Source organism: Haliotis asinina, chromosome 1 (genome assembly GCF_037392515.1).
Source record: "Haliotis asinina isolate JCU_RB_2024 chromosome 1, JCU_Hal_asi_v2, whole genome shotgun sequence".
Classification (NCBI taxonomy): Eukaryota; Metazoa; Mollusca; class Gastropoda; order Lepetellida; family Haliotidae; genus Haliotis; species Haliotis asinina.
Window position 1 is genome coordinate 81,430,047 of NC_090280.1, and position 15,999 is coordinate 81,446,045.

At 40.4% G+C, this 15,999-nt stretch overlaps 1 protein-coding gene across 1 annotated transcript; it reads right to left on the reverse strand.

Moving 5' to 3' along the window:
* Positions 1 to 12,446: 12,446 nt before the first annotated feature.
* Positions 12,447 to 14,250, reverse strand: LOC137283341 (uncharacterized). Its single transcript, XM_067814799.1, has one exon. It carries the CDS (start codon positions 14,154 to 14,156, stop codon positions 12,699 to 12,701), a length of 1,458 nt encoding a protein of 485 aa, XP_067670900.1. The 5' UTR covers positions 14,157 to 14,250; the 3' UTR covers positions 12,447 to 12,698.
* Between the last annotated feature and the right edge of the window lie 1,749 nt (positions 14,251 to 15,999).

Consider the following 15,999-nt stretch of genomic DNA (forward strand, 5'->3'; position numbering starts at 1 on the left):
TGCTCTATTTCTATTTATTAATATGATCTGCAAGGCACAGCCGAAATATATCAGTTTTTCAACAAAAATATATTGTTCGCTGACATTACCAACAAAACGATGGTTAGGTCGAGAGCAAATGGAAAGAATCGGGAACAAGATATTTACACACCTTGTGGAAAATTGAATAGCAAAAATGGAACGAAAAAAATTCTAAAAACTATAGAATATTTTAATTATTTGTGATCCAGAAGCAGGGTGTTTGAATCTAACTAGCACCGTCATAGGAACTAGAATGTCATAGACATGCTGAGGTAGCATGGTATTAATATCCGATCTCTTTTTTAATCACGCTTGTATAGAAATTCATTTCGTTGGCCGCACACTGAATCCTCCTTTAAAAAGATCACACATGGCGTTGTGAAAAATAATAATTATTAGTTCAAAGAAATCCGAAATATACGGCGTGCAATATTGCATTCCCTGGTTGCATGGAGGTCGGTGGCGGTTTTCTTGTCAGGATTGCAGGAATATGTTAAATGTGAGTGAGTTTAGTTTCGTTTTACGTCGCTTTTAGCAATATGTCAGCAACAGCACGAGGGAGGACACCAGAGTGAATGAGTGAGTTTAGTTTTACGTTTCACTCAGCAATATTCCAGCTATAAATGGCGACGGTCTGTAAATAATCGAGTCTGGACCAGACAATCCAGTGATCAACAACATGAGCATCGATCTGCACAATTGGGAACCGATGACATATGTCAACCAAGTCAGCCAGTCTGATCACCCGATCCCGTAAGTGGCCTCTTACGACAAGCGTAGTCGCCTTTTATGGCAAGCATGGGTTGCTGAGGGCCTATTCTACCCCGGACCTTCACGGGCGGAGGACACCAGAAATGGGTTAACGCACTGTGTGAGAAATCGACGTGACGATTGAACGCCGTAAAATCAGGGTTACCCAACCCCCTTGTTGTAGTAAGGTAGCACTGTTATATACACAGATCGAGTAATCTATAAAATATATTACAGCATATACCAGTTCATAACACAACATCGTTATGGTACGATTTAAATTACAAGAGGCAAGGCGTCGCCATCTAATCATATAAACCAATGAACGAGAAAAAGTCCCTTCGAGGATTCCGTGCAGTATACTGCTCAGCATTGCATATGCATGCGTTGTTCTGGGACACCGAAAGGGGGTTTCACACGTTGTTCCAATGTGGGGATTCGAACCAAGGTCTTCTGTGTGATGATCGAACGCGTTGACCACCAAGTTACCCAACTGCATAGGGTGACGTGTTGTTTTGCACACATGTTCAAATGTAAAGCGAATGTGCGCCACAAACTGTTACCACGCTACCTCCCAATCATTGCATTTACCTCCATTTAGGAGGCGCTAGGGTAGCCTAGAGGTTAAAGCGTTCGCTCGTCACGTCGTAGGTCTGGGTTCGATTTCTCATTGTGTCATTGCTCATTGGTTCCCCAGAAATGCCCATGTGCATGTAATGATGGACAGTATGCTGCATGGAACCCTAGAAGGGACATTGGCGCGGTGCCGCATTGTCGTCCTTACAGACAAAAGCAAAAAGTATCAAACTTAATCAAAAGTGCGACAATGCCATGATTCACAGGATTTGAGACTTTCCATAAAAGAGACTATTAAAATACAGATAAGAATCACACATACAGTTTAAAAAGTATGAAAACTACAAACATGAATTTAGAGTGTTCATCACATCACATATGACCATCACAACATTTCAAAACTTCGGTTGTTCTTTGCACACAGAAAAGTTTCTCCCTACATCTGGTGGCGGTACAAACATTATTAGACGTTTCGTGTTTTAGTGCAGAATTTGAGTGAATCTGAGTTTGAATGGATGTCTATGTCTGTGTTAAATCCATGAAATCATTGCTCAAACACGAACCTCACCAACATTATCAATATGCATAACAATAGTTTTTTAACTCATGCAGTAAATTGCTTTGTCTTGAAAGGTTTCCTACCTTTTGTTGGGTAGCACAGTGGTTAAAGCGTTCGCTCGTCACGTCGAAGAGGCGAGTTCGACCCCCAACATGTGTATACTGTGTACCATTTCTGGTATTACACCCCCCACCAATTATATTGCTGGAATACTGCTGTTAAAAGCGGTCGAACACACAACCCATTCATCCATCTGATTTGGGGGAAGAACTACCCTAGGTAATACACTGTCTCGATAAGGATGTGCAACGTCTTTATTATACACACACGGAGTTTCTGGGCTAATACTTGCCCCTTCATCAGGTCAGTGACAGTCAATAGTTGTAGAAGTGGGTTTTTTTCGTTTAATATTATTTTAATAATATTTACAATAGATTAGTGAGAGATTAAGTTGAGAAAGATGTACATAATGAAGATATACAGTGCTTATAGAAATTATGGCTGCTTGGGATGTACAACATGTTTAGGTAAACATCAGTGTTGTAAAATAGTTAATGCACTAGGCATTGGGAAATACGACACGCTGGTCCCTTTCATGTCTCAGGTTTAGATCGTTTGATATGGATAGCTTCCATTAATTTTCGTATACGCCAATTGTTAATGGTGTGGTCAAGATGTTTAACTAAATATTCAGAAAGAGCTGATTTTAAATCTGATTTGTTCACAGATGTTTGTGCTCCATAATCTTAGTGGCAATAGGTCTGCCAGTCTCACCAATGTTGGTGTTACCACAATTGCATTACCATTTTAGACAAATTTGGTGTTTGGTATTGTCTGTACCAGGGATGACAATGACATTTTTTTTTAAAAACAAATTTGAACACACATGACGGGAGAATATGGACTTATATCCCATAACGTTATCACAACGCTCCCGTTATCTATGAAAGGTCGCATCTCTTGACATCAAATGAGATCACGTAATATACTGACGTTATTATCAATATACTGTTATTGTGAAAGCGTTTAAAGGTTTTCGTACCTGACTTTCCTCATGCGTCATTGTGTGTGACAAGTGACATTTATGTATGGAATCCTCGAAAGGACATTGTCGCGTTGTCGCGCATTTTCAAACTGTTTTCACCCATCTCAGATGAAACGACAATGCGATACCGTGACATTTTGACCTTGCCATGTCGTATTTTGATGATCGAAAAAAATATTATTCAAAACGCGACAAATTGCCTAAATGTCACGTTCTTGTATTGTCAAACTTCGGTTAATTTTCCCACTTTTTGCATGTTTTGTGAGGGCTGCGACGCGATCACTGTACTGTCTGATCCACACTCGATTGTTTATAGACCTCAGCCAGAAAAAACGGAATGCTGCTGATTGCGGCGTCATTCAATAACTAAATCAATCAATCGATAGATCGATGCATTTCAAAGGAGATGTGACCGTTTTCTCCTTATCATTTCATAACCACTAGAAGGCGATGCATACTTTCGTTTGATAAAGGTTATGCATACAAACACGACTATTCATGAAATTGTTTGAATCTCCTTTTACGTAAAATCTGGATAAATTTTCAGCTTTCACCGCCATTTATTTTGGTTATATTTTTGTGTAATGTCTGGAAAATCTTAATTCTATAAAATGCCAAATAATCACTATTTGGTGAACTTGTATATTTAACTCGAAACAGCGAGCAAAACCAATTTGCCATTCCTCACATTGTTCACTCTCCTTGCCATTTAAACCTTGATCTGCTTTTAAAGTCTGTGTTATCCGATCTCTCTGTTTTGATTGAAATCTCAACATTGTGAGGGTCAAAGTTCAAGGTCACGATCTGCACAGCAAAGAAAAAGAATAAAGCAGGCTGAGTAAATTTTAAGAGATGTTTCTGCACGAAATGTCCCTGATTCATCATCTAAGAATAGAACACATGTTGGTTGATACATCGTGTGTTTTGAATGTCCAAATGTGTCGTCCTTGAAGTTAATGAACTGGATTATGGCTGGAACTTGATATTTGTTACTGTTGATCTACAATCAATACTTCCATTAGAACATTATTTTAGTTCAGTAAAAGGATATGAACAAATAAAGATGACAACTAATGTTGTTTTAACTGGTTTCATTAGGCACGAAAACAACCTCCACCATATGTGAAATGACGCCTTGCACGTGCCAGGCGTGGAGTAAGAGAGGCGGCTGTATATCATCCCTGGTCTGGTTGTCATGGTCATGCACGTAAGTCACAGATTTCACGTGGAGGACGTCTCATACAAATGCGCAGCAGGGAGAAAACAAGAAATAGACATGATTTTACTTCCATCCGAGGAAGGAAGCGTTTATGTATGTGAACTTACGGACATGGAAACTTTGAAGCACAAGTGAATGATGTATTTCTTTCAGTAATACTAACAATCAGCACTCAGGGAAGCAACCGTAAAATGTATTTTTGTAAAATACGTATGTAGATTACATTATTAAATTGATAAGTTCGAATGGATTAATTCGACGTTGCATTAAGTTGACTCTAACAACTCCTACCGGCCGACCATTATTTCACGAGAACCGCACAGAATTATGTCCCTTGGGTGCCTCTTTCACGCGGAGTAGGCACAACTTGAGATTGAAACCAGTTCGCCGAACAACCAGACACCGCGTGCGACAGTTTGCAATGTACGGAGCCATTGTTCACATTCCATATATGGGAAGTGTTCTCTGTTTGGAAGTTGATCACCTCGAACTTTTAGTTATTGATTTCCGGCAAGTTGTAATTAAGGGATCATAAGTCTTTTAATGCATCAATAGGAAGCTAAAGTGAGTGTATATGTCCCAATGTATATAATATAGGTAAAATATTGAATGTCGAAAATCTACGACAGTGTGCCTTTAACACGACAAAACAGGAACCGGGACTACAGCGGTAACATTCCATACCGTCTGGAATAATGCCTATAGATAAGGCATATGATAAGATTACAAACTCCCAGCTCAGCTTAAGCACTAATACAGAGCTAAGGATCCTCTTCTGAAGCCTATGATAAGGTCATCCTCATTCATATTCAGTGCATTTAATGACGACGAGGAACGGTGCGACTGATGTCATATTTCGCGCTAACATCGCTTAAGTAGCTGGTCCACTGAAGAACAGATGTGCAAATATATTGGTCTTTTGGAGTGTAAATTCAGAAAATATCATTTCCATCTTTAGATGTAGCGAATTTTAAATTTGTGAGCAGTGAACAAAAACTTATATTGTCCATATAACTTAAAGGGGAAAAGGCTGGTTTGTTAAAATTATTCGGGAATACGTGCAGCCGATGAAAACCCCGAAACAGTATCACAAAGAAAGGGTCTCTGATTGGGTATCTGTCTATATGTTTGTTGCTGTTGTTGTTGCTGTTGTTGTTGTTGTTGTTGTTGTTGCCTTTTGCCTGTATGTTCTTTAACGCAACATTGAGCTATATTGCAGCAATACGTCGGCGGTCTGTAATTAATCAAGTATGGATTAGGCAATCCAGTGACATCCTCTGAAATGGATCGATCGATCGATTGATTGACGCCGCAGTCGGCAGCACGAGGTGTTCTGGCTGAGGTCTACAAACAATCGGATGTGGACCAGACAATCCAGTGACAACAGCATGTGCATGGATCTGCGCAAATGGGATACGATGGAATGTGTCAACCAAGTCACGGTCCTACCTGGTGTAACAGTATAATTATCCGTCACGTCGCTACAGTGGTAAATTAAGGGTGTTATTCATAAAATGCGTCCAGCTTGCTTCATTCATGCTGACAAAATATTCTACGGCAAACACAGCCATTCCAAAACGCTCACGAGTGTGGCCCACTGGTCCGCATGTAGTAAACGTTATGTTGGGCAAGAGAATCTGAAAGATCTGTAGTGAGCGTTTAATAGTTGTTTGCTATTTAAGTCGCAGTCAATCCCAATCTCTAGCTAAATAGATTTGATGCTGGGTCATGGTTATCAAGATAAAGTAGTACCTGTGGCCAGTGTGACTTGACATTAGTATACCCACTGAACACTGCTGAATCCGAACTCCAAACGTTGATCGGTAATGTCAAGTAAGAGTTCTGATGCCAATCTGCCACAGCGATTTTATTTAGAAAAGGAATGAGAAAAGGGAATTAAAACCATTGCTCATATTCAAGCTTCCAAAAGACTGATTGAATATCATAACAGAAAATTTGTCATTAAATAACTGGGGTATCGAAACAACCTATTAATCTTTAAATTACAGTCAATCAACTTCTTCCTTTTATACCGTTTTCTTTGTTCATGCTGTTTTATTAACAAAACCACAGCTGGGAACACCACTGGACCTAGTAGGGATTCGAACACGAACCTCCAGCGTGTCAAATCAACGCTGAAACCACTAAGCTATCCCTCACTTTCTGAATTCTTCTTCTGAATGTGCGCAAACATATATGGATGAATCACGAAGCATGTGGTATTATGCAGATTGTTATATTGATACACAGAATGTAATCCCGGCAAATCTCGAGACAAATCTCGCGACAGTGGAATATTATGAATAATTTACCATAAGCATCTGACATTGCCCCGCACTCAACCTTAACCGCCCACGCCACACTGGTATTCTTTTGATGCTTATCTGCGACCTAGCCCACTCCGGAGCGTGGCCATTATTCATCAATTTCTATGGAGATATTAGATAAGTGTCTTGCGGAATGGCTAGATGTTGACTAGATAAACGGCAGAGCAAACACAGGGGTCATATTACTAGAGATGGTCTGAGGATTAAGAGACCCAAAAGTGGATATGCGCTCGTTTCCTATCATATCAGAATTTACTTGTTTACGTAAGAGTTACGTTTAATTGTTTACGTAAACGTTTCTGCAAATAAACTCGACTGTCAGCTGCACGAAAAAACAGTTCTGTACAGCGTTAACATCTGAGTTCAGTGAGAGAATATGCAGCTAAAGGCGTCCTGTGTTCACTCACTGACTCACTGACTGACTCGCTCATCAACCCGTGAAGATCCTGGTTAGAACTGGCCTTCAGCACGCCACTCTTGTCGCAAGGGGCGACTAACGGGATCGGATGGTCAGACTCGCTGACTCGCTGACATGGTGGACAAATGTCATCATATCCCAGTTGTAAAGATAGATGTCATGCTGTTGATCACTGTTTTGTCTGGTCCAGATTCGTTTATTTACAGGTCACAGACACATACCTGGGCCCCGTTCACCAAAGTGATCGTAGCGTTATGACTGTCGTAAGTCTGTGTTAGAGTATGAGGGTTACGTATGCGACCGTTTTAGGGCACGGGTAAACTGTAGCGCAAATGGGGTTGCGCAGCATAGAGAATATGTCAAGTCTTCCTATATGCGAGCGAAATGGGAGTGTACCTTTGATGGTGGCAACAGTTTGTTTTGACATGAAAAACATTTCTCCATCCGAAGCGGTTTTAGTGATATGGAACCTTTGCTCGCTTCGCCCGCATGTAAGAAGACTGGTCATTTTCTCTCTGCTGCGCAACCCCATTTGCGCTACAGTTTGCCCTTGCTTAGGGTTACGATCGCTTTGAGGAAGGGGACCCTGCCAAGTGCGGCGTTAAACTACAGACAGATTGGCTCACTTATTTATCACGAAATTAGCATGGGTAGGAGTCGGTAATAGCCTTGGATTATTTGTCTGCTTTCATGATAGCGTACTTAGGAGTTTGACGTAATGATTTTTAGTTCATGCATCTGTCCCCACACAGTGCCTTGAGGTGCCCTTGTGGCTAAAGTCACGCCACAAGTCCCAGTGCTCCGTTGTTCGAAATGACCTTATCTCTTAAGGTCAACCTTATCTCTAAGATTAAGGTTAAGCTTAGTTTAGGATGTTTCGTGCAACGGGAGACTAAGCTGAGGAAGGGTTGTTTTGAACAACGGATCACTGGTGTCTTTTCAGGCTCAGCAGAATACCATTACACTCAAAGAAGGCCACACGACTCTTTTGTAACGTCTTGTTCTATGTTGCTACATTCAATATCTTTGTGAAGTGTTCATAAAAAGTGTAAGTCCCCGAATGATGTCTTACGCAAATGTAATTTCATCTTTCCGGTGAACTATTGACTCGACTCTGCATGTGGTTGTGACGAATGCCACCGGTGGGGCACACACAAGTGGTAACATCTAATTCACTATTCATTATTTAACAGTCATTCTAAAGTGAGTGAGTGAGTGAGTAAGGATTTACGCCGCTTCTAAAAATATTCCATATTCCCTATGTGGGGAATCAAACTCCGGTGATTAGAGACTTACGAGCGAACCCCTCAACCACTTGGTTACATCGCCTCATTTAATAGTGACTCCTATTCGTAAGTACATGGTTAGGCTGGTAGACAGGCAGACAAGCAGACAGATAGACAGAGAGACAGAAGAAATCAGATATGATTTCGAATGAAAATATTTTTGTGTAAAGTTCTGTTGGCCGTTACTGAAAAAAGGATTCGAAGAGTGCCCGAGGAGTGAGTTTACTCTCACCCTAGATGTTGTTATGTTAGAGTAGTGACGCTATAGATGGTTTCTTCCTGTCTACTTGATAGCGCTAATCAATGATAAGAAGCCAAATCAATGTGCTAAGGCTGCATAAAAAGATAAATGTTTCTCAGGCACACCTTTTTCAAAAGTGATGGGGGCGCAAGGACTTCATTTTTAATTTTTGATAGAAAAAAGTAGTGACGATAAAGGAACACACATTTTTTTCTCTCAGCAACACAGCTGGGAAAGTTTAGCATGTGTTAATGAGTTTTAGATTGAGTCACACTCGTTCTTACAGAGACTCATTCTCATATTGCATAAATGGATGATCGGGAGGCGGCAAAGTCAAAATGCTATTTTTTAAATGGCAATAAAAAATTGTTACGCGCACAAATAAAAGTGACGCGCCGATGTCCGAAAAACATTTCACTTTCTTATTCAGCCTACTGTTGCTTTGAAAACTAACGGGGATCCATTTCAGACATTTTAATTTTAATAGTACACAACAATTATGTGATGCTCATGATATCTGTCACACTACCAGCGTGACAGTGTGCCACACTACCAGCGTGACAGTGTGCCACACTACCAGTGTGACAGTGACTACTACTGTCACTGTCACAAAACGACCGTTGTATAAATGGACACCGTTTTCACCATAGGTTTTATGAACCGATTAATTTATGTTTCATACACGACCTCACCAAAACTTCATAACAGAACAGAACAGATCAAACAAAAAGCAAGTAAAACAAAACGAACCAACAAATACAAATTAACAAAACAATACCAACAAAGTGTTAATCACCACCACGGCTACTATCAATAGCTGCTACAAATACTGTAATGGTGACATTGTCTGTTGTCGGACATATATATTTACTATTGATACCTTCACTGGGCATACCATTAATACTGCTATGAATTCTACCAGTGTCCATATCACTAAAACCGCTATAAACGCTAACAGTATCCATACCACTAATACCACTGTAAAACCTTCCATACCACTAATACCGCTGTAAAATCTGCCAGCATCCATATCACTAAAACCGCTATAAACGCTAACAGTATCCATACCACTAATACCACTGTAAAACCTTCCATACCACTAATACCGCTGTAAAATCTGCCAGCATCCATATCACTAAAACCGCTATAAACGCTAACAGTATCCATACCACTAATACCGCTGTAAAATCTGCCAGCATCCATATCACTAATAACGCTATAAACGCTAACAGTATTCATACCACTAATACCACTGTAAAACCTTCCATACCACTAATACCGCTGTAAAATCTGCCAGCATCCATATCACTAAAACCGCTATAAACGCTAACAGTATTCATACCACTAATACCGCTGTTAAATCTGCCAGTATCCATATCACTAATACCGCTATGAACACTATTATTACCTATAAGATTAATACCACGATGAACACTTCCTCTGTCCATACACCTTATACTGCTATGAACATCTTCACTGCCTGCATACATGTATTCAGCGAAGATACCTCCACACCTACACACCTACACTCCCAGGCTATGCAAAAGGCGTATATAGTGGTCGGTATGAGTGTGAATAATTCATTATTACTAGTGTGAACTTGCTTTGTAATCTGTTGGAAATATTTGCTGCTGATGTCTCCATCATCGACTTTGACCTTGACCTAGCTGACCTCTCAGTTGGTGAGAATTTAATCAAACGGAATCCGCATCCCCAATTTACAGTCATTAGGATTATCTCAATTTTGAATCTCAATTTATTCCCATTAGATGCTCAGCAAAGTTTCTTTAGATCGATATTAGTTGGGAATAATATGATCTTGCTCAGGTTTTAGCCATATACACAAAACCATTAAATAAAATTGACAAATCCCATGTGTCATGTGTCACTCAGTGAACAATACACACAGAACAAAGTATCGCAACAAAAAATTCATATTACCAGGATGTAGCCATTATTCATAACGAAGGAACTAACACAAACCTCAATTAACCTCACAGTCTGGAAAAATTAAAATAAACGAAAACATAACGAAAAACTACAAGCATACATGGGTCCAAAACAATCCATTTTGTCGTGATGGTAACTATGGCCGTATATTCTGGCATGCAATGAAAAGAAACAACACAAGAATCAATAAATGAACACATTATCAGTATCTCTTGTAACCTCCGCCTTTCGTCATGGCGATTAACGGGTTTGGCAGGTCAGGCTCGCTGACTATTACTTCTATCGATGCTCATGCTGTTGATCACTTGATTGTCTTTTCCAGATTCTGTTATTTTAAGACAGTCGTTACATAGCTGGTATAATGCTGAGTGTGGAGCAACAAGCAGCAAACAAACAACTAACAGTATCTACGCTTAACTTTCTCGTGAGGTATAGTGGTGAGTGAATGTGGTTTTACGCCGCTTTTAGCAACATTCCAGAAATATCAGGCGGAGGACACTAGAAATATGCTTCACATATTGTACCCATGTGGGGAATTGAACTCCTGTCTTGCAGCGTGACGAGTGAACGCTTTAACCATAAGACTGTCTGACATCCTTACGAGGTACAGTAATTTTCAGCAAAACACGCTACGGCAAAACAAGCTATATGTTTATAAGATGGAGATTAAACACTGACTGACCAGATTCACACGTGCAGAGTTTATTCAATCTTCAATTATTGAAATAAGTTATGCAGATGCATTTAATAATTGGTTACATGTATATTACACCTGCATATGTTATGAATGCCAAGATTTTAATGGATTATTATGCCCAAACATAATTAAAACCTCAATTTATTCAGTCTTCAAAACTTAAAAAAGTGATGTAGTGATGTATTGATTGATCATATAAGTCCTGTATAGGTTGTGAACACACAGATTTTAAATGGATTGTTATACTCAAACAAACTGGAACAATATTCATGACGGAAACCTCAAGACCCAACCCTATTCGGTGTTTGTCACAAAAAACTGGAATACCGAAAATAAACCTCTGCCTGCGAAGCTTCAGAACAGTTTGCCATAATGAAATCAGTGGGCATGTGAGCTTTCTGAGACGGATTTTGGGATAAAAACACTCCTTGGTCCTTGATAGTCGAGTGTGGACAATGAAAGCCGGAGACGGTCGTTGTGTGGACCCTTAAGTGTTAGCCGTTGTTGCGGTCTGTAGCAAGGACCCGTGAAGGTCCTGGGGTAGAATAGGCCTTCAGCAACCCATGCCTGCCATAAAAGGCGACTGGGCTTTTCGAATGAGACGACTACCTGGATCGAGTGGTCAGGCTCGCTGACTTGGTTGACACATGTCATCGGTTCCCAATTGCCCAGATCGATGCTCATGCAGTTGATCACTGGATTGTCTGTTCCAGACTCGATTATTTTCAGACCGGCATCATATAGCTGGAATAGTGAGGCGTAAAACTAAACTCACTCACTCACTTTATCGCTATTACCACGAGTCCTTTACCATATTACCTCTGACTTTGTAATGCTACAAAAATTACGTGCTGTCACGGTCATACATTTTAATTATTTGAACTGTATTAATTTTAGAGCACAACTGTCAATTACAGCACATTCCCATGTTGTTTGTTGGATTCATGCCTGGTTCATTTATGGACTGTCGTAAAAGGCGAGTGAGTGGTCAGACTCGCTGACCTGGTTGACAGATGTCACAGATTCCAATTGTGTAACCAGATGCTCAAGCTGTTGTTGTCTAGTCCGACTAGATTATTTGCAGATACATAGCTGGAATATTGCCGAGTGCGGAGTTAAACAACACACTAACCAAGCAACCAACATTTAACATATGACTGGTTCACTTTCAACTTGGGAATCAAAGGCACCAATGCTCACTTATCTTGGGGTGACAGTATCGTGAAAGAAAACGGTTTGCCTTCAGTCACATGCATTCTATTTCTGAAGAAAATAGAGAGCCGACCAATTCAGATTTTACACAACACCAGCGATTACCAGAAATAAACACTACAACAACGTTAACACTGTCGACGTAAGCAAGAACAGGACAATACAAAGTATTTATTGATAACAGTTAACAATTTGAGATTAACCTCAAATTTATATCAAATCTATAATCTGAAAATCGTTTCTCCAAGAGACAGAAGGTCCGCTGTTCGATTGAATCACTTTTGATACTTGACACACAAGTCCTTTAGTATATCTGCCATGAGTGAGAAGATTTATCCTTCATTGGTATCTCAGCTTTGAAAGTTCCAAATTCATGTATGAAAATCTATTCGAGAATTCAGGGAATCAAGCATACGCATAGACCGCTCCCTGTCATGTTTATTGACTTGAGAGTATAGGAAACGGTGTTATATGTCATTTGAACTGCACCCACAAGGAGAGGATCATCAGTACTGTAGTAGATTGTGTCTCTGTACAGTCTCAGATTCCAGATGCCGGTGTCCAGCGAGGTCAGCTCTGTACTCACATTATTGGACACAGTCATCTTCATCAGCTTGTTTTGGTCATTGTAATACAAGACGCCTGCTATCTGATCTAGGCTTACGGCAAACATTTTAAGTCCTGTGGCTAATGTCGTCAGACCTTGCCCATCATATGTTACAGTGAACAGTTTTTCGTTATTACATCCATATATCCTCTTTCTTCTTGTGTCAAGAGCTATTTGCTTCGGGTACCTTCCATACTTGGATAAGTCAATGACTGCAGCGAAGTGTTTCCCCTGTGTAGACATGCGGTTGATAGAGGCTTGTGGGTAATAGGTGGATATGAATACAATGTCCCGATCTTCATCAACCGCCATGCCATATGTCTCTATACGTCTTCTTAGAACCTTCACGCGACGCGTATCCAGGGAAGATGACACTATCTTATCAGGTCTGTCCAGTCCAATGAGAATTTTTCTTGTCTTTGTTACATATGCAATGCATATTACCCACTTCATGCTGAGGTGTGGATAGACACTGAGGGAGTTACTGTGAATGTTAAGTTGAAGTAACTGGTACTTACGACGTGACCAATATGCAGCAATCAGGATATTACTTTTCTCCTTCCCTGGACTGCGTGTCACTGACGATGATGATACCGATTGAATGGAGGCTGATGTAGCATTTACACTGGATGGTGAACAAGCAGGCACGGCCCGATTCGTTATCAGCTGAGACATTTGTGACTGACACGTCTCCTTTAAAGCCGTGCAAAGTTTCATGTTAGTTTTCAGATTTGCAGTGGTAATTTCTGCCTTCTCAAGTTCTGTTTCCAGTTTCTGTTTGTCTCTGGTGCAGATTTCACTGTTGTTCCCCCGATTCCACAAGTCTGCCTTCCTAAGAATAGATTCTTGAAATAAGGTCGTCTCGTTCTGAAAGACTTTGAATGATCTTGAGACATGGTCCACTTGCCCCTGCATCTGACGGTAACCCTGTTTAAGCTGCTGCACGTCAGAGACAACCTGACCTTTCACCATGTCTTGGAGAGTCTCCCCTTGTAGAACCTCCGCCATGGCTTTCCTCACTTCCTCCCGTATGTTTTCCTTTAGCTCAGATCTCAAGGATGCCTGAGCGACCTCAATGAAATTGAGGATCCTTTTCTCCATACGGATCATATCAACTTTGTTATCAAGCATCTCCTTCTGAAATTTGTCCAATGTTTTTATGACAGACACAATACTGGCCTGGCCGCTACAAACACAGATTAGTGAGGTGCATGTTAGCAACCAGGAGAGGCAATTCACCTTGGACATCTTTAGAACTGTAGATATAACCCTTTAGATGTCCTTTTCCGTGGTGTGGATCTCTCCAAGATCTGGCGTTTGATCCTAATGACTGGTTGGCGCGATGTGCAAATACATTTGCTATCTTATCACTACGTTCGCTGCTGCAGGTCAACATCTATTAGGTGTAAAGGACACTTGGTTATCGCTGTTTACCTGACGAAGAAGAGAAATCTGTCGCTTGTGATTTACGTATGTCACAATGGTATCACAGTCTAAAACGTCACAATGGTATCACACTGATCCAACATTACATACATATCATTCCACAAAATGCAGGGGATATATGATTTACAACATTGATGAAATACAAATGATGAAGCCAAGGGGAAACAGATGATGAAGAGAAATAAGGGGAAATGTGACAATTTATTCCATACTTTGGAAATGTTTCACCTGTAGGGATATATATTACTTTTTCTCAAAGACATTGGCATTCTCTAGTGGTATACTCACAAAACGGAATATCCCCTTCTTTTCGAAAAGTGCAGACGAGTTGAAAACTCTTATATAAACGCTACCATGTCAGGTCACTCTCAAGAAAATATCATCAGCCTTGCAAGATTTGGTTTAAAACCACACAACGATGAGGACGTCATTCCTTTTATTGTGACTCAAAAATGATGTCACAGTTCCTCTTGCCTTCTAAACTCCAGATCTTTCCACCCTAAGTAATTGAAGGAATTACAGCAAATTTGAAGGAATTGCATCTCAAATGTAAACAAACGCAGCCCACTCGCGAAACAATTGCAAAGATATCGGTAGTTTAGCGGTAATAACAGAAACTCATCGCCCCTATCGGAAGCAATGTCGGTAATACTGGAAACACTCTCGGCCATCTTCGGAGATTTTTCGGTCGCGAGCGGAAATTCACGTAGCAAAACATGGCGTCGTTGGAAGAAGCACCCGTCTCGGTGAGTTTTGTTTTTAGTTCCTACTATTACATTTTTATACTTATCCATCTTTGACCACCCGTGTTGAATGCGTTTAGGTATGAGGTGTTGTCGGGAAATAGCTTATGTTTTTAGGAAAAGATTGTCACTGCAGAAGAGTGTCCCAAGTCATGCCCCTGGAGGTTGTTTACACCTGAATATCGAAGTCGTGCCGATGATTACGAACATCGTGAACGTGCGCCATGAAGAAGTTTAAGAGCCATAATGTTTCTTCCTATGAAGTGCAATTGACAAATTTAAACACATTTTACAAAAAAAATGATGTTATATCTAGCGCACGTTCGTAATCATCGGCACGACTTCTATGTTCAGATGTAAACAACCTCCAGGGGCATGACTTGGGACACTCTTCTGCAATGACAATCTTTCCCTAAAAAACATAAGCTATTGCCCCGACAACACCTCATACCTAAACGCATTCAACACGGGTGGTCAAAGATGGATAAGTATAAGAATGTAATAGTAGGAACAAAAAACAAGACTCACCGAGACGGGTGCTTCTTCCAACGACGCCATGTTTTGCTGCGTGAATTTCCGCTCGCGACCGAAAAATCTCCGAAGATGGCCGAGAGTGTTTCCAGTATTACCGATATTGCTTCCGATAGGGGCGATGAGTTTCTGTTATTACCGTTAAACTACCGATATCTTTGCAATTGTTTCGCGAGTGGGCTGCGTTTGTTTACATTTGAGATGCAATTCCTTCAAATTTGCTGTAATTCCTTCAATTACTTAGGGGGGCCTGTTTTTTAATCTTCTGATTCTCTCTTCTGAAATAATGACGTCATCTGACAATAAAAAACATATAGGTCGTTTTCTGTGTCATCAGATCTTACTTTACCAAAACAAGTGGGAACTCATTC